Source organism: Amphimedon queenslandica, unplaced genomic scaffold, assembly GCF_000090795.2.
Source record: "Amphimedon queenslandica unplaced genomic scaffold, v1.1 AMPQUscaffold_13467, whole genome shotgun sequence".
NCBI lineage: Eukaryota > Metazoa > Porifera > Demospongiae > Haplosclerida > Niphatidae > Amphimedon > Amphimedon queenslandica.
The window spans coordinates 69,155-94,860 of NW_003546297.1; the positions used below are offsets into that span (position 1 = coordinate 69,155).

Here is a 25,706-nt window from a genome sequence, read left to right on the forward strand (position 1 = left end):
GTTTACAACAAGGATTGTATCTTTAAGAAATGAAATGTTTAACGAAGTTCTAGGCTTACACAATCAAGTCTTGCAAGGAAGTTACAATACCCAAGATTGCTCAATCATAATCATACTAATAATTATAACAATTGTGGGGTAGATCTATCATTATCATGTACTGTAGACTGTTTGGTATTATAGTGGGCCTACATATATTATGTAACAATGTAGAGTAGACATGATAAAAGTACAAAGAACAACATTGTTTCTAATAGTTCCCTCCCTCGATAACCCAGTAACAATAGCAGTTTTCTAATGTAACAAACAATAATGGATATAAAGACTATAAGAACAGAAATCAAAGCTGGCAAAGGTTATTTTTATGTGGTCTGAGTTACAAGGAAAGTGAGGCATTTTACAACTACCTACACTCCATAACAGAATTTCCCTCCTGCCAACCTATCATAACACAAGTACCTTGTACACATAAAGTTAACAATAATAATTTTATTATTATACAAAGTTAAAGAAAAATTTTTTCATGCTTGTCAATGATTGAACTATTAATAATAATAATACCCACCATCACCTATCCCCACTCTCTCTCTCTCTTTGTTCACCTACAAACATAATACTGTATCTCTCTTTCACGTACAGAAAAATTAAATAATAATAATAATAATAATAATAAATACATTGAGTGAGATTTCTAAATGATGCCCACCAGGTCTCATATGAAGCCAAAAGTCTTTATCTTAATCGCCGCTAGAAGTTTTGCTTTTAGTAAAGCTTTCGTTGAGTAGAGGGGGAGATAGAGGCGAGAGATGCAAGTGTTGGAAGTTGGTAGGTGCTGATCGTCAGCTGGTCTCAGGGTTATACTAGGAGCTGGTTGGTACGTCTCTGGGTTTGCCGGCATTACAGGGGAGGACGTCCAGAAATAAAGGAGGTCTTGTCTCTCTCTGTTGCTCATTCGCTCCACGATTGACCAGAACCACGACTTGAATTTATTGATCTGATCAGTGCCTTTGCCTAAGGAGAGAGAGAGGGAGGGCGAATTTTAAATACCAGCTATTGCTATCATATCCTTTCCCTTATTTGCAATTGATTTTTCTTCCTTCTCTATTTACAACGTTCATGCACACATGGACATTCTCTCAAATTTATCAAATTCCAAGAAGCTACAGGTTTCTTCCCCAAAACAATAATTAAATTACAACTAGGGTCACAAGTGCATGTATAGAAAACAGCCACAATTTGCCAATATGTACATCTGTACATGTAAAGTACATGTACATGTGGATATACTATACATGTACATGGATGTGTATACATTCATTCGCTAAAATACCAAACAATACTTAGTAAAAATAACTAATTGAGGTCGTTTGTATTATTTTCACTTACGGCTCTCGTCGGTGAAAGTTGTTATCTTTTTGAGTACGTCAAGTTCAACCTGCTGACACCCACAGAGCAAAAGCCTCAAATCCTCAGGAGTCAGACCCTCCAATACTGTAGTAGGGAGGACATCATATAAACCAGACTTCATTGACTGAGAGGGAAGAGAGAGGGGGAGAAAGAGAGAGAGAGAGAGGGGTAGAGAGAAAGGGAGAGAGAGAGAGAGAGGAGAAAGAATGACCCAGTAAACATGGCTACTACCCAGAAGTAAACACATCCTAACTTGGAGTGGTTCTTCAATAATCTTTATCATTCTCAGTTCAGCATAGCGTCTTACATATTCCAATACATCATCGGCCACTATTGACTTATCAGAGAGAGAGGAGAGGAGACAGTGAGTCCCCCCTCCTTCATTCTCACTCAAAGTAACCTGCCAACTGAGATCTGTGAACATACAGTACAAAAAAAGGATTAAAGATAAAGATACATGTACATGTTTTTTATGGCATGTAAATGTACACATACACCTACATGCATGTACATGTATGTCCATTGTACAGATATAAATAAATTATGCACACTGTAGTAGACTATGTACATGTAAAGGAATTACAAATAATGGTAGCTAGTGGAGTGTAGTTACCCATTTCTGAGACATGATGATCTTCTCTCTGTGACACAATGACCAGCTTACGCAATCCTTCATAAAGGGCAGGATCAAAGAATGCCAAATCATGCCACGAGATCTTGAGAGAGAGAGAGAGAGAGGAAGATTAAAAAGACGAGAGAGGAAAAAATACATGGAGAAAGAGAGACAGAAACAAGATACAGTGCAAAGTTTCTCAGCAGTAAACAGTAAACAGTCATTGCATAAATTGATTAACAACATCAAACAATCATTATAATGAAAGGTCAGAGTGTACACTATTAGATCATCAGACACAAACACCATTGCATGATGTGCAATAAACACACACAATTTCCACATACACAATTAGCAATTAAACATACCACACATTAAGTCATTATAAGGTCATGGACTCCAAATAAAAAATGACATGTTGCTATTAAAACCTTTAATCAATAAAAAAGATCTTATCAGGAGGTACATGTATAGCTCTTTTCAAGCAATAAAGTGAACTTTGGACTTGAATTGATGATAATGCTAGCCATAACTGCCCAGTACTACTACATGAACTGCCCAGTACTGCTAGCCTACAACTGCCCAGTACTGCTAGCCTACAACTGCCCAGTACTGCTAAATGGGTGGTTTAAACAGATACAGACAGTGTTACTAATAAGAAATTGCCACCACCAAGTGTTAATGTGTATCATCCTTACACATGAGACAGTCAGCACATGATCACCACATGCTGTCATGTACAGATTGACTCAGCAGGAAAAACATATAGTATAACACATCATGAAATTAATTATTAACTGCATATGAATATATATTATCATGAACACCACACATATAGACATTAATGGTATACATGTACATGTACGGTACCTTTTTGTTAAGCAGATACTTGTAAATATGTCTACAGAAAGGAAGAGGCATCATCTCTGAATGTAACAATGCCAAACCAATAACCCTATGAGAGAGAGGGAGAGGGAGGGAGGGAAGAGAAAGAGAGATGAATGTTAATAAAGTGCTAGAAATGAGAAAGAGAAAGGAGAGGGTACACATGTACATGTACTACAAGAGAGAGAGAGAAAACAAGGAAAGAGGGAAGGTACAGGCACTAATACTTGCCTCCCTATATTTCTATATGCATTAAGTCTCGATGGAGTGTTTGGTCCAACTCTGACTGAATAGAAACCAGGTTTACCAGGCTGATGGAACAACGGACACAATTCACCCGAAGATGATACCTCAGCCCCTCCTCCCCCTCCTCCTCCACCCACTTCCTCCATACTACCACTCACTATGTCATCAAGTATTTCAGAAACTATAAAAAAAGAAAAAATAAAGTAACATAAAAACCTTATAATAATAAACATTTATGATACATGTACATGTACATGTACACTGTACATGTATGTAAATTCTCTTACATGAAATTGGTCGAACTGAATGAGACAAACGATGATCCAACTCCGGCAATGGACTTTCGGAAATAACGGCCTAAAATGGGTGTGGTCAAGACCGATACTCAAAAATGGGCGGAGACTAACCTCGTAGACTGCAGTGAAGAAACTGCGGACGACCCCAGACCCCTCCCCCTGCTCGTTCCTGAAGGATACCCTTAGTCTGTGGACACACAGTGGCTGGAGGTTGATGCTAACACGATGAAACTCGCAGTGATCATTGAGCCTACGAAACAACTCCGGGAGCAACCTCTCCCTCTCTCTTTCAACCTTAGCAAGAGAATTGAAAATGAAAATGAACATGTACTGTACATGTACATGCACGTGTATACTTCTTGTACATTATTCTTGTACAAGCAGGGTTTCCCCACAGGATTTTGGCATAGTGCTTATGAAGCTTCTTGTCAGTGGGTTGTCAAGTTGCTCCAAAATCTGTCCAAAGTCCCTGTACTATAGTGTCCCTGTACTATAGTACAGGGACTTTGGCCAAATTTCATGAAAAATGACTAGAAGAGAATTCCCCATTTTTATAATTTTTTTCTGATTCATATACATCTTGTTATGTTGTACATCAACTTTGAGCTGACTCTGATCAAGTTTGAATTTTTTATGAATTTTCAAAGTTGCTCCAAAATCTGGCCAACGGCCCTGTACTATGATACAGGGTTGTTGGCCAAATTTCATGAAAAATGACTAGGAGAGAATTCTTCATTTTTATAATTTTTTCTGATACATATACATGTCCTTATGTTGTATATAAAGTTTGAGCTAATTCCGATCAATTTTGGATTTTTTTACAAATTTTTTAAAGTTGCTCCAAATGCCATGTACTGTATTTTAGTGCTTAATGTCAGCTCATGAAGCTCATGCTGTTTAGCTCACTTAACATACTTTATGATACAATGTACAGTACGTGTACATCTACATGTACATCAAAGTAACAGAAGGAGGAAGAAGAGAATTAGAAGAAATGTGAAAATAGAAAGAATGTAGAAGGGGAAATGAAACAAGCTGATCAAAGAGAAGTGAAAGAATAAGAGAAAGGAAAGGGGGTGTACATGTACATTGTGAAACAAATGTTTCTCAATTAATTGTCAACTTCATTCTACATGTACATGTACATGTACATGTACATGTACATGTACATGTACATGTACATGTACAAGAACATCATTTAATGATTTAAACAATCTATGAAATATTAATCATAATATTCATGCTTCAAACCTCAAGCTGTAGGTCTCTGTGTGCCGATGATCTAAGGTAGTCCATGTCACGTCTTAGGTCTCTCTCAGTGTTCTCAAATCCCTGCAACTGGTTGAATATCGAGTGCTTGAGTTTACCAACCGACTCGGCACAGACCCGCCCCAATAGCTCAATAGTCATGCACCAGCGACCCAGTAACACACAGACTGCCAGGGAATGACTCGTCTCACAAGATACCTGATCCTTTGATAGAACTAAGAGAAACAGGAGAGGGAGAGTGTATGAAGTTACAGCTATATATACTGTACATACTGTACATGTACATACACTGTACATGGATTGTATTAATGTACATGTACATGTACTGTACATGTACATGTACTGTACATGCATGTGTATATGATACATGTAAATGCAAAGAAAATACATGTACATGTACAATGTACATGTACATGTGCATGTACTGGTATGATAAACTGAGATAAGAAAAGAAATAACAACAATAAGATAATCCCATTATCTGGACTCTTGAAAATAACAACAAATGATAAAATTTAATACACAATGTACGTGTACATGTAAAATATTATCTCTTTAAAATGTTTATGTTAGTATATCAAAAGGTACATGTACATGCACATGTACATGTGTACTGTATATTGTTCATTACCAACTGAATTTGATGTCTCCATTCTGTCCCTCTCCTTCATTTCCATTGACCTATTGAGTCCAATCTGTACTGGGATAGGAGCTAACATCAAGTAGTGGATCTGAGGGGGCGGGACACTGGTCTGAGGCCACACCTCCAATATCTCCTGATTGCTATAACCAAATAAAGTCTCCTTACTTTGACTATATAGGAAGAGAGAAAGGGGGGGGGGGAAGAGATAAGAAAAAAAGAGATAGAAACAAATAAAAATGTCAAAATTAATAAGTACAGTGAATAATTTATTAAACTAACCGTGGGTGGAGTAGTTGAGGTCTTTCTGCTAGAGGGAGTGTCTCAGCAAGAGGTGCAAAGGGAGAGGGAGGAGGATAACTGAGACACACAGTGGAGCTCGAGCGACGGAAGAACCTCCTCTGATCCTCAGAAAGCAACTTCACATTAGTACTATAAATACAGGTGATAGTGAAGTACATTGTATATTATGCATGTACATGTACATGTAGCAATAACAATGGCCAAATTTTGAAAAAAAGCAAAGGCTATAGCCCATGGTTTTTTCGAAAAAATGGCTCCGAAATCAACCCCCATTTTTATTATATTTTCTGATACATATTGATATGCTTATGCTGTGTAGAAAGTTTGAGCTGATTCCGACTTCAATTTTTCATGTTACAGCCATTTTAAGAAAACGCCAAAATTCTGAAAAATACCCTGTACTATAGCCCATAGTTTTTTCGGAAAAATGGCTCCAAAATCACCCCCCATTTTTATTACACTTTCTGATACATATTGATATGCTTATGCTGTGTAAAAAGTTTGAGCTGATTCCAACTTCAATTTTTCAAGTTACGGCCATTTTAAGAAAACGCTAAAATTCTGGAAAAATACCCTGTACTGTAGCCCATGGTTTTTTTGGAAAAATGCCTCCGAAATCACCCCTCATTTTTATTACATTTTCTGATACATATTGATATCTTTATGCTATGTAGAAAGTTTGAGCTGATTCCAACAAATATTTTTTTGAGTTACGGCCATTTTAAGAAAATGCCAAAATTCTGAAAAATACCCTGTACTATAGCCTATAATTTTTTCGAAAAAAAGGCTCCAAAATCACCCCCCAATTTTTATTACATTTTCTGATACATATTGATATCCTTATGCTGTGTAGAAAGTTTAAGCTGATTCCAACAAATATTTTTCAAGTTACGAGCATTAAAAAATCGTACACGCATGTACATGTACATGTACATACACTCTTTCCCTTCCTCACATCTTATCCTTATTAGAATGCTGAGGAGGTGCAGTATGAGCCAACAGGTACACTAGTGAGTCTACAACCCACGCCACATGCTCCATTCGACCCATGTCCAGTGCCGGGAGGACCCCACTGTGCTCGCTGCTCTCACACTTCATTAAACTCAACAAATAGCCAAGAAAGCCACGCCTACTCTCAAGCCCAGGGGAGGAGTCAGAGGAAGAGCTCCGCCCACCAGAAGCAGTGGGCACTTGTTGGTAGGTGGAGGGGTGAATGGCAGAGGTACGAGGGGAGGAGGAGGAGGAGGGGGAAGGATCCAGTAGGTCCCCAATATTAAGGACACAGCCTAGTCTCAGCTGAGCTTCAGTGCTGTCCATTACTGAGCCAAGCCACGTCCATACTCTCTCAAGACCTCTCCATATTACCAAATGAATCTGTGACAAAAATGTACATTTAAACATGTATTATGAATTAGTAAATTACAGTAGATACATGTATTTCATTTAAATGTACATGTATACTAGCCCTTGGAAATCAAATACTATAAAGTACATATACATGTACTGTACATGTAGTAAAAGACATGCATGTACATTGTTCTAGCGTCATGTTACAATTTTTCCATGTACTGTACATGTACATGTACATGTACCTCTTCTCGATCAGATGGGAGTGGCTGCAGTACAAAAGGTGGGTGCGGTCCATCCATAGTGATATTAGATTGGAGTTCAGTGACAAGACGAATGAGAGAAGAAAAGGATTGAGTAAGGAGAGAGACAGTGACATTGTAGCTGTGATTATCCCTAGGGATAATTAATAGCAAGCAATAAGAACATTTATAAGAAAAATCAGTGAAATTGATCATAAATATTATCAAAATTTACTTGCAAATTTAATAGTAAAATATCATACCATATAAAACACTGAAATTTTTTGAGTTATGAGTATTCTTAAAATAAATGTGCCAAATCTGAAAATATCCTGTATTATCATAGCCTATGCTGTACCCCACGTACTGTAATACCTCTTTCCCTCCCTCCCTCCCTTACCTTCCGCCAGATCTAGAGAACCTCCTAACACTAGTGGTTCCAGTCTCAGGGAGTGCCCAGTGTGTGGCTCCACCTGTCCTTCCAGTGTTAGTCTCACTGACTCCTCCCCCTCCAACAACAAACGGATACACCTCGTCCTCCATCTCACCCTCCAGTGACCCGTCCTCTCCCATACTGTCCAGATCCTCACCATCACTGCTCTCCTACAGCATTACTTGATTATCGGACACGTACATTGTACATGAAGAAAACATTAAAAATTTTAACGTACATGTACATGCACGTTACATGTAAATCTTAAAACTAAAATTTATTTGTAAAATTATAATCAAAAGTACAAAATTATATTCAGCCAAAAAAAGATTGATGATACCCACCTGGTCAGAAAAGAAAGGGATGGGCCCGGACCCAATGGTTGCCGTCGACGACGCGTCCCCGTGGGTATGAGTCTCTTCCCCCTCACCAACCTCACTCTCACTGTCACTCACACCCTCACCGACCCCGCCTATATTAGCCACACCCACTTCTGTAACGGTAGTCGCAGCAGTAGAAGAGGACTTAGACTGACGATGGAGAGTGGCAGAGGGTAGGGTGAAGAGCTCTTCTGATATCTTGTGTTTATCGTTCATCAGTGAAGGAAGAAATGGTCTGGCCACGCCCATGCACACTGGAAGGATGAGGGCACGTGCTGTACTGATAACCTCTGGTATTGAGAGAGGAGAGAGAGAATTGAGAATAAATACAGCCTCTTTGTAGACTGAGGAATGATCTGAATCTGATGATCTGGAGAAGGGACAAAAATTCAGTTTATAAATAAACATTTAATGTACATGTTATTTTCGTTCAAGCCTTTTTGACCAATTTTAAGATTCAAAAAACTGATTTTGATCAAAATCGCCTCAAACTTCATTTACTTGTACATGTACATAAATATCAAATTCTAAAAATATATACGATATAATATTCCCTTACTGTTTTTTCCTACTGGTGATTGTATTAACAGAAGTATCAGTTGTTCCTGTTTTCTCCATCTCACACACAACCAACACTCTCAGAACTGAACGAATGAAATGCTGACAGGCTTTCACTGCCTCGGAATCAGCTCTCTCAGGACCAATCTGTGATACCAGTGAGCTTACTAATGTCTCCACTATCTGTGTGAAGAAGGAGAGATAGAAGAAGGATTGAAAGTCATGTAATGAATAGAAAAATTGGTACTATATAATATTTAAAATTAGTACATTTACATGTGCATGGTAAACTGGTAATACAGTAATAATCACTGTACTAAATAAAGTGCTGAATTCTTACTGGGTGAGTGGTTCTTGTTAGGATTGTATAAGTAAAACTGTCAAGATAATTCGTAGTCTTTTGAGCTTTGAGTATCCTCTGCTGCTCTCCCTGAGACAATACAAACGGCCACTCTCCTCCCTCCCTCCCTCCTCCTCCATTAATCTCCTCCTTGCTATGACAGAGGAGAGTCGTCCTTATACTCAGCCAGTCCTCAAGGACTAACATCAGCGCACGATTAGCAAACCTACACAACACAATACATTTATAATGTTACTAAAAATAACATTGGTAAGATGATATCATCATAATCGTTACTAAAAATAGCAGTATTCATTGACCCACTCACTTTGGAGGCCCATTGGTCTGTCCTGGTGTGTCTGTAGCTCCTTCAAAGCGACCGGAGGAAGTCCCTCCTCCTCCTCCTCCTCTCCTGAGGGAGGAATTTGACTTCTTACCTAACCAGTGACCCTGTTCCTTGCGCTGTCTAGCAACAGTATCTGTGAGGAGAAGAAACCATCACAATTAGTACAAGTACAGTATATACATACAAATGTACATGTAAGTATGTAAATGTACATGTATGTATATTAAAAATACATGTATATCTATTTATAATATACATGTACATGTAATTGTACAGTGTACATGTACATGTACAGTACATGCACTAGCTACTAACTAGCAAGCATTGATAGTAGGTATTCTCCTCTGTCATTAGGTCGTGTGGTGAGGAATGAAAAGGAGAGTAGCTTGAGAAGGAGTGTCATCCTAGCTCCATCATCGCCCTGAGCTAGAGCCTGACAGCTGCACTTCTCCCAGCAGTCGCAGTAAGCATTGGGAGAGGCTCTCTTGAAGGAGCAGTCATGACCGCGATGACAGGAATAAGCACACTCAGTACAACAGCAGAGGCTGCCTACAAGACCACAGGTACGACACTCAAATATATCCTAAGGAAAGAAGAGAGATACAATCTATATGCACATGTATATAAGGGAACTTTGTATTCTATCATAGTTACATGTATTTTAAATTCTAATGAATCTTCTTCCCCTTCTCTCCCTCTCTCTCTCTCTCTCTCTCTTACTTGATGAATGTGATCTTCTCCAGTCCAAGTGAAAGAGCAGGGATCATTACGACAGAGTATAAAGAGAGGATTATCATCAGGATGACTCCCGGGAGGAAAGAACATGGACATCAGTAGATCCTCCTCTCCTTCAGCCAGAGCCCGACCTAACTCTAACAGATACTGAGCTACACCATAAGCCTATAGTACAGAAAGAGAGAGAGGAGAGGAAGCAATTTTAAGAGAAAAAGAAGAATTAGTACACAAAATACATGTACATATACATGTATTACATGAATTTGTATGCAAGATATGGTTAATTATATATTGATTACCTTGCAGGCTACAGCTGTCATGAAAGGAGTATAACCAGCTAGGTTAACCTCAGACATGAGATCAAGGAAAGTGTCATGGAAGAGAGAGAAATAAGTTGAGAGGTGATTGAGTAGAGCCAGAGGAGCAGACGAGCCTTTATCCTCTTTATCAGACACATCCTCTACCTCCTCTTCACTCCCTTCCAAACCAACACTCCACAAACGAGATGATTCTAAAATATATGTAACAAATGATTTATAAGTTTAATGTACAAGTAAATGTATACATACAGTACATGTACAGTACATGCATGTACATGTACATGTACATGTCAAATAGTCATGTTTTTTTGCAAGTAAGATGTACAATTATTATAATAGTCTAAAACATCATGAATTCTATGTACACATTAATTTCATTAATCTATTGTACATGTACATGTATGTGTAATATGATATACATGTAGACCTCTCCCAATAATGAATTACCAGGTCTACCTGAGGTTGATGCTAGTTGGAGCGCGTGGTGCATCATTTCCCGAAATCCAGTCCTACCCCTCCCAGTATTAGCAGAGGAGGAGGAGGAGGAGGAGGGAGGGGGGCGAGAGGGAGCAGCTAGTGATGCTAGCAAATGAATAATGTTACAACCACCGTGAGTCCTCTCTTTGAGATACTGGTCTATTTCTATGAAGAGAGGAAGAGAGAGAGAGGAAAAGAGAAATTAAGTGGTGTACATTGTACATACATGTACATGTAACAAGATAGGTGCACATTACATGTACATGTATCTAGGGTAAAATAGAGGTACAATGTACATGCACATGTACATGTAAATCAGACCAGACACAGTGTCACAATAATCTCATTAAGAAACTAATAATACAATTACCTGATGGAGGCAATGCTTGCATAAAGTCCTTCAGTGTCTGGACGTTTCCTTGTCTCAGTAATGGTATTAGTCTCTGTGGTTGGAATACCATAGCAACCAGCAGCTGCTTTGATGAATAAGGAGTACTAGTGATGGCTTGAACAGGTGGCAAATTCTACAGACAATTAAGAAAAGGATATACATGTAGTCTAAATATAATGTAACTATCCCATTCTCGCTCTCTCCCTCTCTCTCTTTCTCCCTCCCTCTCTCTTTCTCCCTCCCTCTCTCCTTCTCCCTCCCCTCCCTCTCTCCTTCTCCCTCCCCTCCCCTCCCTCTCCCTCTCTCCTCCCTCCCTCTCTCCCTCTACCAACCAGTAAAGGTAATTGTTTCATTCCCCCCATGCTGTCCTTAGCCAGAGGGTACAGACCACCCGATGAATCAACAAGGAGCCAGAGTGAGAGACCAAGGGGTATCAGTTTCATTGGTGGTGGGTGTGTCTGTGGGCGAGGCAAGAGCTGAGATGAAAGAAACTTTGACGAAGGCTCGGGGAAGGTCGAAGAAAGTGAGAGTTTAGCAGTTTCAAGACTGAAATTACAACAAGTAAGAGTACCTATACAATAATAATGAGGAAATAATAAATACATGTAAATGTGTATATGTACACCAGAGAAAATGTTACTAATAATTACAACCATAAATGCAATTGCAGTCAACTACATGTACATGTACACAATCATTGTACATGTACATATATCATTCAATATTAAAAAAACATTAATAGAACCATGTATGTACAAGTACAATCGTACAATTGTATGCAGTGTGTACCTTGATTTGATAAGATACCAAATATTCCTTTTACATCGGAGGATAATGCTAGTACAGTGCTGTCTGCTGGTAGCTTTAGTCTCTTTGGAGCAGCTTGGACTGTTAGCACATCAGCTTGCATACCACTGGGTGGAACCACCTACAGTACATGAACATTATACATGTACAAAGTACACACCACAAATAATGAACTATAAACATTCATTACATGTAAAAATATATTCTACACAACATGCATGATGGATGTATCAATAAAAAATGGAGAATTCTCTTCTAGTCATTTTTGGTAAAATTACGGGGACTTTCGCCTGATTTTGGAGCAGCTTCAAAAATTCGTAAAAAATCTAAACTTGATTGGAATCAACTCAAACTTTCTACGCAACATAAGTACATGTGTATGTATCAGAAAAAATTATAAAAATAAAAAATTTCTCCTAGTCATTTTTCATGAAATTCAGCCAAAATCCCTGTACTATAGTACAGGGACTTTCGCCCAATTTTAGAGCAACTTTAAAAATTCGTAAAAAATCCAATTTTGATCGGAATCAGCTCAAACTTGCTACACAGCATAAGAACATGTATATGTATCAGAAAAAATTATAAAAATAAAAAATCTCTCCTAGTCATTTTTCATGAAATTTGGCCAAAATCCCTGTACTATAGTACAGGGACTCTCACCCAGTTTTGGAGCAACTTTAAAAATTCGTAAAAAATCTAAACTTGATCAGAATCAACTCAAACTTTCTACACAACATAAAAACATGTATATGTATGAGAAAAAAATTATAAAAATGAAGAATTCTCTCCTTGCCATTTTTGACAAAATTTGGCCCAAGTCCCTGTACTATAGTACAGGGACTTTGGCCAGATTTTGGAACAACTTTAAAATTCGTAAAAAATCCAAACTTGATCAGAATCCATTTAAAGTTTTTACGCAACATAAATACATGCACAGTATATCATTATCATTACTAGTAAATCGTCTTTTCTTAATAGTCTGCACTGTGACAACACGCTCTTGTCTTTGCTCTCAGACTCCGCCTCCTTTTGGTCAGCGAGTGATGGGAACAACACGGCAGCATACAGTCCATCCAGTTTCATGACAGAGCCGAGAGGGGTGGAGGAAAGGGGCGGAGTCAAGAATATGACGTCACGTAGCGACCAGAGCTCTTCCCTCCGGCTGTCATCAGTTTCGTCATCATCTGATGGACGACGCCTTTTAGAGCCTAAAAAAAAAAATATATATATATAAATGCATAATTACATGTACAAGATCGTACACATATACTGTACAATTAAAAATTATACATAAATTACCTAATAATTTATAATGCATAATTATGTAAATGTACACATACATGTACATGTACAATTATGTTTAAAAAATTACATGTAAAATAATTGATTAATTATTAACCTGGTACTGGTGTGGCCCCGCCCACTTGTTGTTTATCAGTTTCCATTGGAGTCTCCCCATTATTACCAGGTGGTCTATCGTTATTGGAGAGTATTCTAAAGCGACACTTCTCGTTCAAAGAAAAAACTGACTCCATGAGCTCCCCACACTTTAGGGAGGAGCCTTTGACGTGTATCCCACGGCAACCGGCCGAGTAGACCGGGCGGGACCTGAGAAAGACCTGGGACCCCTCGTGAATGTGATCGTGACGTGACCCCCCGAGGGTCGTTGAGCCAGAGTAGGACCTGTTCTTTTCTTGAGCCTGTGCTATTAGTATCTTCCTCTCGAGGAATGGGAGTACGCCCCTGTAATTAAAAATTATTACATGTACATATGTGTACATGCACATTTTCTGAAGTCAAAAGTGCTATAATAAAAATTGGTTTTACAATGTACATGTACAGCACAAGTGATGATAAGATTTGGCAGGTGTAAAACATTGGTCATTTTGAAATTGATTCAAACTTTCCATATAAAATAACAGCACCAATCAATACATAGACACTTTCCTCTCCTTCTCTACCACTCCCCCCTCTCTCTCTCTCTCTCTTACCACCAAAACACTTTTCCCGACTCAGTAAAAACAGAAGTAAACAGTTCACAAGCATTAAGATAGACTATAGTCTCTCCTGAAAGCTCCTGGTAGTTTGTTGCTGGATGCTCTATACTCCTGGCTACCTTAGCCACAGCAGGATCAGTCCATGTTGCTATCTTTCCAGTTTCAGTCACAGCAGTAGCTCTTAGGACCCTGGCTGATAGTAGACGTATTCTCTCGTTTTCAAGACCCAGTTCGGCAGAACGTGGGTGTGGGGATGTGGGAGGGGTTGGGGATGACCATGCCCAACCATAGAGTCTGCCCTCAGTGTCCACAGCCAATAGTTCGGAGGATGTGGCAGCAATTAAAGAGAAATGTTTAACATTCTAGGAAGAGAGAGAGAGAAGAGAGAAAGAGAGAGGAGAGAGAGAGAAAACCAAGAAGAGATAAGATCAAAGAAGTTTAAAGGGATACATCAGAGGACAAAAATGTTTAAAGAAAAGAATTCCGTGTAATCCTTTGATATGAGACATCACAAGCAAGACAGAATGTCTGATGATGTAATACATGCTGTATCTATTTATAGCATGATAAATACAAGTATGGCACTGTTGGTACAGTACAGGTATTACATCAGTAATGTAAATTAATGATTTTACTTTGCAAGTTGACAAACACAATAATTAAGAAAGGAAATATAGCTAAATATACATTTACATGTACATTAATAATGAGTGTACCACACCTCTTTCTCTCCCCAGCAAGATTGCATCCCAAAGTGTACAGCTGCTGACCCTCCCTCCTTCACCGACTGTGAGCTACTCTTACTCTTACTAGCCCCTCCTCCTATACCGCCCGAGGAGGAGGTACCACCAGTGGCAGTCGATGGGCTACCGGTCGCCGCACGGTCGGCCAGTGTCACCCACGAACGAATCTCTTGAGCCACGAGCGAGTCGTGATAAATAGACGATGGTCGACCGGTCTCTCTCCTGTAGCCTTCCTCTCGGCTGCGGCTACTTGATATAGCCAGCAGTTCCTCCATGTCTTCTTCTGCTAGTGCTCCGGTGCCAAGGAGAGTTAGGAGTTCGTCTATAAAAGGGGTGTGGTTTGTTGTTATGGTTACGGGCGACTTACCGCCAGAGGGCATTAGGGGGAGGTCGTCGTGATCATTTATATCATCATCATCATCTCTACTGAGGAGGTTATTGACAGCAGTATTGACATCTAGATTCTGTGAGAGGGAACAGAAAATAAAAAATAAGAAAAAAAAACTTCATTACTATGTACATGTACTACTTGCACATGTACTGTACAATAAGTATAGTTAGTATACACATGTACATGTGAATGGAACAAAAGAGAGGGATAGTTTGTAAGTTCTACTATAATAAAATAACAGCCAATACTCAACCTTCACTGTACCAATTAGTAAACCTTACTAGCCAACAAAAGAAACACAAACAACTACTGCATGTATACCTCATGATGCACAAGTACTGTACATGTGTATCTCAATCAATTCTTACTGTTCTTTGGAGTTCCCTGACCACAACTTCTCTCGACTTCCCTTGTAGTACAGAGAGTGCCTCCTCGATGAGTTCCTCTGGTATTTCTGATGCTGGTACCACTGGAGTACGTTGGATGAGGGTCCTCCCTAGTCTCTCCGGCCTCCTCTCAACCACTATCCTCCTACCAGCCAGTCTACCTCTCCTTGATATCAGGCTACTGAACCTTTGACTAGTAGGAGAGAGAAAGAGAAAGAGTTTAGAAACAAAAAGCAAAAATATAAATAGAGAGATAGAGCAATTCATTATACACGAGAAATTAACAATTACATGTACATGTACATGTATACTGTCACTTACGCAAAAGATGAAAAACCTTGACTCGATCCAGTAGCAGATCCTGAAGCGACGTCCTGTTCAGTGGCCCTAGGAGAGCCACCTCTAGACCCAGATAGAACACTGCTAGTGGATGCTCCATCATCATCTCCACTGTAATACCAATTAATGAAACCACACCCAGTCAATTTATAACCACACCCACCTCTTGTCTTTCGATTCGCTGGCGAGAGAGTAAGGGATACGATAGATACGACCGTCGTCCGTTAGAATTACAAAATGGGTCGTAGCGACAATGACCTCTTTCACAGACACACCTGGTACATCAGGTCTAACAGCAGAAACACAGTAAAGAGGAGCAAAGGTACCAGAAAGGTATGTATAAATCATTCCAAATGTAAATGGCTAAGAAAGGTTGTTATAGAATCATAACTTACAAAAAGTGGTCGCTTTTACTACTCCCTTCTTGACACAAGCCTTTTAATCTAGAGGAGAGGTTCTTAAAGGAAGCTCTTTCGCTTTTTCTCTTCACAGACACTACCTCTACCCTCCCCCTCTCTCGTCTCTCTCCTACCTAGCCGTTAGCTGACCAGCAGTTGATATATAACTGTGTGTGAAATGCTTGATGTGAACAGCAGCCATCATTGACACATGTGGATCTGCGTATTTTTACTAAGACACGCCCATTGGGGGTGTCACGTGACCCGAGTGCTCTCTAATTAGAACTTTTAATTAACTTATTAAAGTTAATAGACTAAACCTTAATAAAAATGTCTGACAATTCTGAAGTTGAGGTATGTTTATTTTGATTTTACACTACTATAGCAGTCATGATATCCATGCCTTCTCTCACTCTCTAGGAAGAAGAAGATGAAGAATTGACTCCTTCTCCTCCTCCTCCATTGAAGGACTTTCCTTGTGGTATATGCTTTGAAGAAGTTAAAGACGAAGATGAGGGTATGTCCATGTACATGTATGTGACATTATGCACACTAACACTTGAAAAACGAGTACAACCTCATTGTATGTAACGTACTAACTTCAGAATAACTCGTGCAGTACCTTTTAAAAATAGATTCATAGTTATACATAATACAGAACAGGTTTAAATACTGATGATCATGATCAGTGATAAACTGTAAGCAAACCTGTATTGAACCTTACATGTAGCAAATGATGAAATCACCTAATCCTTTCCATTGTTATTATTACTATTATTATTATTATTTTCATAAAACCACACAATTAAATCTATAATTGGGACACATCCTCATCAGTTTATAATAAATAAACTTAGATGTTCTAGTTCTCGACGCTCATGTGTTTCATCAATATTCTAGCTTTATTATTATTATTATTATTATTATTATTATTATTATTATTATTATTATTATTATTATTATTATTAGTATTATTATTATTATTATCTGTCCTCACCAGTAAACACTAAACTTATCAAATCTACTATTGACTTATTTTATTTTATTATATTAATATTATGTTCTGCCTTATCTTGCTATATTTCTTGTCCACCTTATTCTGTTATATTTCTTGTTATAATATAAAAAATTATTATTATTATTATCACTATCATTATCACCATTATTATTATTATTATCGGCCTAACAAAAATCAAAAACCAAAAAAAAACAACCTATCATTATTATTGTTATTATTATTATTATTATTATTATTATTATTATTATTATTATTATTATTATTATTATTATTATTATTAAACAAAAGCAACAACAGCAGGAAAGTAAACAAAACAAAACGAAGAAAACACTGGACAAGCAAAGAGGGACAAAGAAAAAGAAATGAATAATAAAATAGAATCAAATGAAAATATAGTTCTAATTAAGTAGTTAATTTAAAAAAAAATTATTATTATTATTATTATTATTATTATTATTATTATTATTATTTGTAGGTATATTGTGCGAGAGTGGTTGTGACAAGTGGTATCACAGGCAGTGTGCTGGGATGAGTAAGAATGCTTACGACCTCCTGACGAGAGAGGACAGTGCAGAGTGGGCATGTGACACGTGCATTAAAAAGAATAACATTCCGATGACAAAAATGGTCCCTATTACGTGAATGCTGCTTTTATTTCATTATTATCACATGACTTGACCACTTTATCACACGTTTTTCATTCATCACCTTTAAAAACTCATAAAAATATTTAAAAAACTGCAGCTGTCAACAAAAACAAAAAACAACTGAAAAATAATTTAAATAAGCTAAAAAGTGATGTACACTCAGTCAATAATAATAATAATAATGGATTATTATTATCATCAAAAATGAGATTATTTTAATCTTTTTTTCTCAGTTCTGAAGTTTCCCATGCATTGTACCATATCTCCCCAGACACTTTCAGCGACCGAACAATATCAGCAAAAGCCGTCCAGATAGGCTTGAGTTGGTAATCCAGACCGTGTTTCTTACAGAACTCCATAACATAAGGTTGCACTGATTTAAAACTATGTCTGGGCATTGTAGGGAATAGACTAAAAAATAGAATAAATAAAATGACATCAGACAATGAAAGAATATTAGTATGTGCATCTGTACATGTACTACAAACATACTGGTGCTCTATTTGAAAATTCAAATGTCCAAGGAACCAGTCGGCAAACCAGTTTGATCTTGCATTACAGGTCCCAGAGAGCTAGCATGCATAAAAGAATAAAAAGATAGATGTAAGCTCACTCGACCGTCAGACCTGTTTCTCTAACCTGTAAGTTGCACCAGTCTCTACGTTTGTCAGTGTCGACGTCCATCGGAATATGACTGATCTGTGTAGCCCAAGTGAACCAGTGACTCTCCAGAAATCTATAATAATATTCACACATCAATGATGATAACAGTTTTAATAATGAGGATCATATCTTACCTGATGAGGAAGTAAAATTTGAACGAAGGCCAGAACCCTCCAAGCAAAGGAGCAAACATTAAGTGCCATCGAAGAGCAAATGTTATCATCCAAAGGAAATCCTATTTGAAGATGTTTATTAAAGTAATGGCGTCAGACGTGAAGGCTCTTCTTGGAGTCATTCCCTTACCTGCCACTTCCTTTTCAGCACAAGATAAATGACAACATCAACATGAAAGTATATTGGAAGGAGCAATGGAGGGAGAGCTGTGTGTATGCGGAATTGAGAGTAAATATTAGGATGAAGTAACACACTATCTCTCCATTTTAGTCTCTCCCTTTATAACTCTCTTTTATCCAGTACTTACTGAAAAAGAAATATTTATGCTGCCAGTGGTATGGGATTATCCCCCATTTCCTCTCGCCCCACTTGAATTAAAAAAAAAAAAAACAAAAAGTAATAAATACCAGAATGATGCTCAAACTCACAATCCTTGGGATGTTCTTTCCGAGAAGAAAAGCATAAGATATGGTAACGTCGGGGTCTTTGAAAAACTACAAAAAAATAACAACACGAATATCATTACATCATATTGCATCACGTTACATAATTAACACAAACCTTCACTATGTGATGTGAAGCATGCATGGCTAGCTGGGACTAAACAAGCCAGATAAACTCAAAATAAATACCATTTGGTTATTTGTTTGCACATATGACATTAGAATGGGGCGTATTGTGAATGTATACTTTGTGTAATTACAGTTACTGACAACATTGCTTATTACATTGCTTATTAGGCATTCGGGGTATAATCCTAAAGGGTATACAAGTGATGCTTACGTGTGCATAGTGTACCAGTAATTAATAAAGGTTATGGGATGTGAGCGGGTGGCAGATTTAACAGTTAAATAGTTCAATTAATGAGCCTGTACAGGTATACACAAAACATACAAGCACAGCTGTGTGTATGTATAGAATACCTAGTGTTACACATGTAAAACAACCATGAGCATTGGTACTGCTATTAATACCATATATAGTCATTGTACACCTAAAGTTACATAATATAATGCAGCACACTGGACTTACCACGTTTGGCTTGGCATGGTGCTGATAGTGACGAAAGTTCCACCAGTTACTCGAGACGCCTTTAGACCAGCCAATAGAGATATCGTGAGCAACCTTATTCAATGTAGTACTGTTGAATACACTTCTGTGACCAAAGTCATGCTGCAGCCAGCCTGCTTGAGCCTAGCAAGGAGAAAATAAGGGAGAATGAAAAAATTAAAAAAAGATTTTTACTCAATACTCAGTAGTAGATGTAGATACACAATATAAAAGGATATCATAGCTGTGGATGTCATTTTATGATTAAGTAAATTCAGGAAACATCAAATTAAGAATGCATCAATAATAAAAAAATGACATGATACCATTACTAAGAATAATAATAATAATAATAATAATAATAATAATAATAATAATAATAATAATAATAATAATAATAATAATAATAATAATAATTCCTACATGATGACATTACTGCTACATTTCTCGGTACCTGTGATATCACAAGGCAAAGTACAGACATGGCATATGCAGGCCAGCCATTTCCAAACTTCCATAGAATAACAAATGCCAATATCTCAAGGACCACAATATGGAGGAAGAGAAGAATGAAGTACATAGGCTTCACATTAAAGAAACCCTAAAAGAAAATAATTCATATGTAGTATCATTTCTTTTTTATTCCTCTCTCTCTCTTCTCTTTTTTTTTCTCGCTCACTCTCTCCCTCTCTCACTTTCTCAATAAGTTCTTGTCTCAGTTTAAGAAAGTCTTTATTGATCTCAGGGAGTTCCCTTTCCTCCTCAACAATGTCCCCTATGTAATACTTTGACAGGTAAGACCTTACTAGCTTCTTATTATTGTGGAACGACTCGAATGCAAGCTGAAAGAGAGAGAGAGAGAGAGAGAGAGAGAGTGGGAAAGAGATCAGAAGAGAGCAAATTAAAAGAATGTGGGAATAGCGATAGCAAAAAATGAGAAAGCACAGCAGCTATTAGTTTGCTTGTTGTAATACATTGTAGAATTTGTAGCATAAAATGACATTTTGATAACGCTATTTCAATTTTATGGTCTACAAGCATACGATACAAGCCATACTCGAAATTCCACCACCTTGCAATTATACTAGCATCATTTGACTCATTTGGTTCAAGGCTCTTACCGATGCATCTTCCCCTGCATAGTGTCTTATGATCCTCTTCCCTCCAGGATGCTTATCCAGCCACCCACTCACATCATACACACGCCCTTCAATGATAATCCAGCAATCATTGGACCTCTTGTGCTTTGAGACTTCGGCCCTAGTGTAGCTCATGGCCTCTCCGGACCATGCAGACTGAGGAGGAGATGCGGGAGCAGCCGGGGTCCTGCTCTCTGCTTCATCTTGATAGGTTGCAACAGCAGCGAAGGCCATTCCTGCTTTAAAGATGTTACTTGCTTCCAGAAAGTGGGGTGACCTCTCTTGCACTATTAAATCATATTCATAATCATCAGCTAGCTATTACTGTTTATTACGCTATAATGCATAAATCAATGAATAATTAAATATTAATTGAAGGAGCATTGTACAGAGAGAGAGAGAAAAGAGTGAGAAAGATTATACAGAATAATAATAATAATAATAATAAATGGCTAAATATATGATATTATATAAATATATATATAGAGAGAGAGTTCATGTAGTTCTTTGGAGAGGAGTGGGACCTTGAGTTGATTTAGCAATGCTGTCCAACCATCTAAAATTAAAAAAAGGAAATTACATCAAACTCGGACACCAAAATAATAATGACCAAACAAGAGTAAAACACTAAAGAAAGGCACATGATAGTCACATCACAAGACACAAGCATTTCCTAGTTATTTCATTATGCCAACACATCCTGTGAAGGAAGTCAAAAATTTTAACTATTCACATGATTCTGGCAATCACGATTTGACCCACACGAACACAAAAACAGGATATCGTGAGCAACGGGCTAAAGTGTATCAACTGACCTTTCTCTCTCGCTTTCTGTCTCGACATAAAAGTTAACATTTTTCAAGGAAGAGTACGCAGGGACGGCATGGAAATAAAACTTCTTTTCTTTGCTTTTTCCGCTTGAGATTTCATAAGTGTCCAAGTTAAGGACGCCTAGTGCCATTCGGTCAGCCATATTGGAATAGAAAAAGAGTTGTCTACACTGTAGGGAGAGAGAGAAAGAAAGAGCAAAAGAACAGAGTAATATATCTTTCAGAAAAAATGGGAACTATAACCAAAATTATGTGATTTAAAATCTACTACATGCATGTCGAACTATTGATGTACTGGTACTATTATTATCATGCATACATGTACATGTAGATATGATAGGCTACGTGTATGTACATGTACGTTGATCTTGTGTGTATATTAAATGCTTGTGTGCTTGATTCACAGACAGAGTGCAAAAGCATGCATGAATGAGAGAGTACAAAGAGCATAATTGTGTTTATGCATAGGCCAATGACTGCATAATGTGCACTGTATGTACTTGGCCTTTTCAAGACTTGCACTTTATGAGAATGAGTCAGTTAAGTTTATTATGTTTATATAAGTCCGCAATTCACAATAGGCAAACAAATATATGTAGGTACAAAGTGCATTACATGCTACCTCTCCTAACTACTACGATGAGGTACGTTAAATTTTAAAAAGTTTGTGGTAGATAATCCAGCGTCCTGTTTATAAATTAGATCAGCAAACCTCACAACAACAGGTCAATGTGAGGCTTTGTCATTAATAATTCTATTACTTATCGACTTACGCGAAATCTATATACGTTATATCTATTATTCTATCCTGAAGATAAAAATAACATTTCATAAGATTCCATGTACATGTACATTATAATCAATTGGATTTTAAATATGACTATAACTTGACACTTTTACAGTAATATGACATAATGGTCTTTTCTTAAGGTATAGGCAAGGCTAATTGTGAATTTGTGATGCAGGGACAAAAATTTCTACTTGCGAGGAACAACAACATTTATTATTACAGGGTAAAGTAAAAACAATACTTGACATAATAACATAGATAGCAGATGGAGTTATCATTTACTTTTAAGATGCAGTATATTCTCTTCCATCCTAATATCCCTCTCCCCTGCTGCTTGTAGAGGAACCCGTGACACTCTGGGTTCTTGATTGAAAGGGCACTGACACTGACATTTTGTGCACTCCCTGTAATGTGTACTTGCTCCTGTTGTTAAAAAAAGGAGAGAGAGGAGGAGGAAAGAGAGAGGAAAAGAAAGAGGAGAGAGAGAAGAGAAAGTAAAGAAGAGAGAGAGGGAGGACATTAAATAAGGGACAGACAGAGACAGTGTGCCAGAAATAAAAAGCTTCAACTATTTCAGTAATGTTTATTAAAGCCAATCCCCAATTGATGTCTTTTCCCTAGCAGTACAGTACCAGCTACCAACTACTGTTGTACATGTAACGAGGCCACACAACCAGAGAGATAACTGCTAAGATACACAATAGGGAAAAGTGGTGTAAAAACAGGGCACAGATAAATGTAAATGTGGCCCCATCCTTGTACAAAGTTGTGACAGCTGTATCAATGTGCCTATGTCATTCAATCACTTTTATCATGATTCATGGTCAGGGAAGTGGCTCTGTGGTTTTTATGAACAGCAGACTATCTCCCCACAAGAATGTAGTGAGGCAATTCAAGGACGCATCCTTCCCAAAGGGCCAGGAACTATGTCTGCCAACTTTGGCAGCAACAATAATTGGCCAACCAAGTCATTGTACAAACAAGCATTACCTTATATATAATATATAAATCAATGATATACATAAACTTATTCTATCAAGAAATAATGCTACCTATGCTGGCAAACAACTGAAACAAGCATGTCATCAACGCTACTGACCATTATAGGTAAATGAACACACAGCTTACCCTGTTTTCCAAATTTGCTGCCTCTGTGAAGACTTGAGCCCACCTGTAAAAGGAGAGGAGAGAGAGAAGAGAGAGAGAGTGACTAATTAGCAGTGTCAACTCAAGAATAACAACAAACCAGCATAACAGCTAAAATGATACAAGGGCAGGCAGACACAAACACAGCAAATGACGAAGTAAACATAACACACTCATAAATGGAATCAAAGGACTATCAACGCTCTAGCTTGTGCGTGCAGACGTATCTCACCTATTCATTTTTGCTTCGTCTTCAGCTGCAAACAGATACATCTTTGCTCCTCCCTTGACAGCCTTGAAACAATAAAGTTTCTTGCTCTCATTCGCTGCTTTACTGATCGTGTAGTTATGTAGAACAACAGCACCGAGTGGCCTAATGTTCTCCTGGAGGGGAAAGAGTTACAGTGAGAGAGTTAATGGACTCAGGCAATGAAGTAATGAGTCGTATAATAGATACAATGTAATTAATTAACGAGGCCGATTAGGATAGTATGGCTGAAGCATGGCTATAGGTAAAGATAATTATTAATGGAAAGAATGCTAAACATACTTAGATCAATTCATAACAGTGGAATGACTCACTGGACAGTACAAGATACACAACATGTACTGTACATGCAATCATGTTGAGTGTGAGAAAAGTTTACTCTAAGACTTCCTGTATCATACAACATCCAATCTAACCTATACACTTGCTATTATCAAGCCATCTTTCTCTCTTACTACTATATCTACTATACACACATGATTGCCCTCTCTCTCTCTTTATAGAATCAACAAACTCTCACAATAACAAACCCACAATCCTTTCCCTCCCTCATTCATTCAGACTTACTTCAGCTGCTGGGTAATAGTATGCAACACAGTCATCTCTAACTACAAACCATCGCTTTCTCCACGAACGACCGGCAAACCCCGAGCCTCCTTTTTTATACAGCCAGTCAGCATACACTATCTTTCCACTAGGAGTTATGGTCGGTTTGACTGTCCGTACTAGTAGTATGACACCAGTGGCTCCATCTTTTGCTATGAGTCTACCAGTTTCTTGGTGACTGTACTCTCTGACACTAACCCCATTGACTTCAAGGATGATATCACCTGCTCTTAATCCTTTGGTTTCGGCTTCACCAGCTAGAGAGAGGAAGAGAGAGAGAGGGAGGGAAGGTTACAGAGGAAGAGAGAGAAGAAAGAGTGAGAGACAAAGGAGAAATGAGAGGACGATTACACTAATATCATGTGCTCAATAATAATTATGCACTCAATAGTTACAACATTTACAATAGTCAAAATAATCGTTAAAATGTCTTTTCAGGCTGAAAGTGTAGTAAAGGCATGTTAGAGTGTGTTTCACAAATCGATTCACTGTTATTCTCATTCATTCAACACTCACAGACAGCATGAATGAGAGGGGGTGAGCGACCCTCCAGCTCCAATCCGAAACCATCAGCAGTTCTTTTCAGCTCCACAGTCAGTAATTGCGGCTTGTCAAAGCGATTCGATCGTCTGATGGAGTTCATACGTCCCAGGGCGTCCCATGCTGCTTCTCCTTCGTCTAAGGAACTAAGTGAGTCGCTCTCCCAGTCGAAATCAGTGACAGCAGAATTGATGGTGCCTAGCGTGGACCCAAGACCATGTCCGATTCCACCTCCAGCACTCATGGTTTCTCTCAGAGGCAGTTTCTTTGGTTTACAGGGACCTCCTACTTCTCCGTCGTACTTCATAGAACAGACTAGTAGTTGTGGGGCAGAGCTTTTCTCTGGCGTCTCTGCCGAGTTGACGTCTTTGAGTAGATCGGGCAAGCTCATCTTTTGCTTCTTTGTTTTTCTCTCTGGCGTGTAGGTTTAATTTTTGAATCTCAACTGCGTCCTACTTTTCAGTTTGACTCTCTTTCAGGAAAATAAACTAGATCATATAAAGTCCTGTATATTTCACGTGTTGTTATAAAGAAAGGGCTAATACT

General features: G+C 38.1%; 4 protein-coding genes across 4 annotated transcripts; 1 reads left to right on the forward strand and 3 right to left on the reverse strand.

Moving 5' to 3' along the window:
- Window positions 1–253: 253 nt before the first annotated feature.
- LOC100632029 (E3 ubiquitin-protein ligase UBR5-like) lies at window positions 254–16,523 on the reverse strand. The gene is made up of 35 exons (XM_019994685.1): window positions 16,424–16,523; window positions 16,287–16,334; window positions 16,055–16,180; window positions 15,874–16,002; window positions 15,535–15,745; window positions 15,143–15,239; window positions 14,754–15,097; window positions 14,027–14,394; window positions 13,435–13,778; window positions 12,990–13,243; window positions 12,018–12,156; window positions 11,561–11,799; window positions 11,208–11,361; window positions 10,817–11,002; window positions 10,340–10,551; window positions 10,026–10,205; window positions 9,621–9,888; window positions 9,288–9,438; window positions 8,960–9,185; window positions 8,621–8,802; window positions 8,026–8,431; window positions 7,649–7,851; window positions 7,252–7,402; window positions 6,615–7,033; window positions 5,639–5,788; window positions 5,348–5,529; window positions 4,699–4,931; window positions 3,559–3,741; window positions 3,439–3,508; window positions 3,137–3,332; window positions 2,891–2,975; window positions 2,021–2,123; window positions 1,661–1,821; window positions 1,387–1,531; window positions 254–1,011 (listed from the first exon to the last, which is right to left on the reverse strand). Exons 1-35 carry the CDS (start codon window positions 16,492–16,494, stop codon window positions 713–715), a joined length of 6,915 nt encoding a protein of 2,304 aa, XP_019850244.1. The 5' UTR covers window positions 16,495–16,523; the 3' UTR covers window positions 254–712.
- Window positions 16,524–16,549: 26 nt separating this feature from the next.
- Window positions 16,550–18,034, forward strand: LOC100636321 (pygopus homolog 2-like). The gene is made up of 3 exons (XM_003385353.3): window positions 16,550–16,643; window positions 16,710–16,806; window positions 17,783–18,034. The coding sequence occupies exons 1-3, from the start codon at window positions 16,620–16,622 to the stop codon at window positions 17,947–17,949; spliced, it is 288 nt and encodes a 95-aa protein (XP_003385401.1). The 5' UTR covers window positions 16,550–16,619; the 3' UTR covers window positions 17,950–18,034.
- Window positions 17,916–21,290, reverse strand: LOC100632154 (fatty acid desaturase 2-like). Its single transcript, XM_019994687.1, has 11 exons — window positions 20,963–21,290; window positions 20,537–20,683; window positions 20,296–20,442; window positions 19,824–19,985; window positions 19,220–19,285; window positions 19,099–19,159; window positions 18,921–18,997; window positions 18,752–18,852; window positions 18,594–18,690; window positions 18,447–18,526; window positions 17,916–18,365 (listed from the first exon to the last, which is right to left on the reverse strand). Exons 1-11 carry the CDS (start codon window positions 21,212–21,214, stop codon window positions 18,170–18,172), a joined length of 1,386 nt encoding a protein of 461 aa, XP_019850246.1. The 5' UTR covers window positions 21,215–21,290; the 3' UTR covers window positions 17,916–18,169.
- Window positions 21,291–21,301: 11 nt separating this feature from the next.
- LOC109581000 (uncharacterized) lies at window positions 21,302–25,686 on the reverse strand. The gene is made up of 7 exons (XM_019994688.1): window positions 25,137–25,686; window positions 24,582–24,877; window positions 23,979–24,130; window positions 23,729–23,771; window positions 22,883–23,023; window positions 21,796–21,980; window positions 21,302–21,536 (listed from the first exon to the last, which is right to left on the reverse strand). Exons 1-7 carry the CDS (start codon window positions 25,549–25,551, stop codon window positions 21,476–21,478), a joined length of 1,293 nt encoding a protein of 430 aa, XP_019850247.1. The 5' UTR covers window positions 25,552–25,686; the 3' UTR covers window positions 21,302–21,475.
- Between the last annotated feature and the right edge of the window lie 20 nt (window positions 25,687–25,706).

What these genes read in the sequence shown, in the direction of transcription:
- LOC100636321 (XM_003385353.3), top strand. Translation starts at nt 16,620, where the DNA reads ATGTCTGACAATTCTGAAGTTGAG. An exon ending in CTGACAATTCTGAAGTTGAG is followed by an intron (nt 16,644 to 16,709) that starts GTATGTTTATTT and finishes CTCACTCTCTAG; the next exon opens with GAAGAAGAAGATGAAGAATT. An exon ending in AGTTAAAGACGAAGATGAGG is followed by an intron (nt 16,807 to 17,782) that starts GTATGTCCATGT and finishes TATTATTTGTAG; the next exon opens with GTATATTGTGCGAGAGTGGT.
- LOC109581000 (XM_019994688.1), bottom strand. Translation starts at nt 25,551, where the DNA reads ATGAGCTTGCCCGATCTACTCAAAGACGTCAACTCGGCAGAGACGCCA. An exon ending in CCCTCTCATTCATGCTGTCT is followed by an intron (nt 24,878 to 25,136) that starts GTGAGTGTTGAA and finishes TCCTCTCTCTAG; the next exon opens with CTGGTGAAGCCGAAACCAAA. An exon ending in ACTATTACCCAGCAGCTGAA is followed by an intron (nt 24,131 to 24,581) that starts GTAAGTCTGAAT and finishes TTTCCCCTCCAG; the next exon opens with GAGAACATTAGGCCACTCGG.
- LOC100632154 (XM_019994687.1), bottom strand. Translation starts at nt 21,214, where the DNA reads ATGGCCTTCGCTGCTGTTGCAACCTATCAAGATGAAGCAGAGAGCAGG. An exon ending in ATGCAGGGGAAGATGCATCG is followed by an intron (nt 20,684 to 20,962) that starts GTAAGAGCCTTG and finishes TCTCTCTTTCAG; the next exon opens with CTTGCATTCGAGTCGTTCCA. An exon ending in GACAAGAACTTATTGAGAAA is followed by an intron (nt 20,443 to 20,536) that starts GTGAGAGAGGGA and finishes ATTTTCTTTTAG; the next exon opens with GGTTTCTTTAATGTGAAGCC.
- LOC100632029 (XM_019994685.1), bottom strand. Translation starts at nt 16,494, where the DNA reads ATGATGGCTGCTGTTCACATCAAGCATTTCACACACAGTTATATATCA. An exon ending in ATCACCAGTAGGAAAAAACA is followed by an intron (nt 8,432 to 8,620) that starts GTAAGGGAATAT and finishes TCCCTTCTCCAG; the next exon opens with ATCATCAGATTCAGATCATT. An exon ending in TCTTCACTGCAGTCTACGAG is followed by an intron (nt 3,509 to 3,558) that starts GTTAGTCTCCGC and finishes CACCCATTTTAG; the next exon opens with GCCGTTATTTCCGAAAGTCC.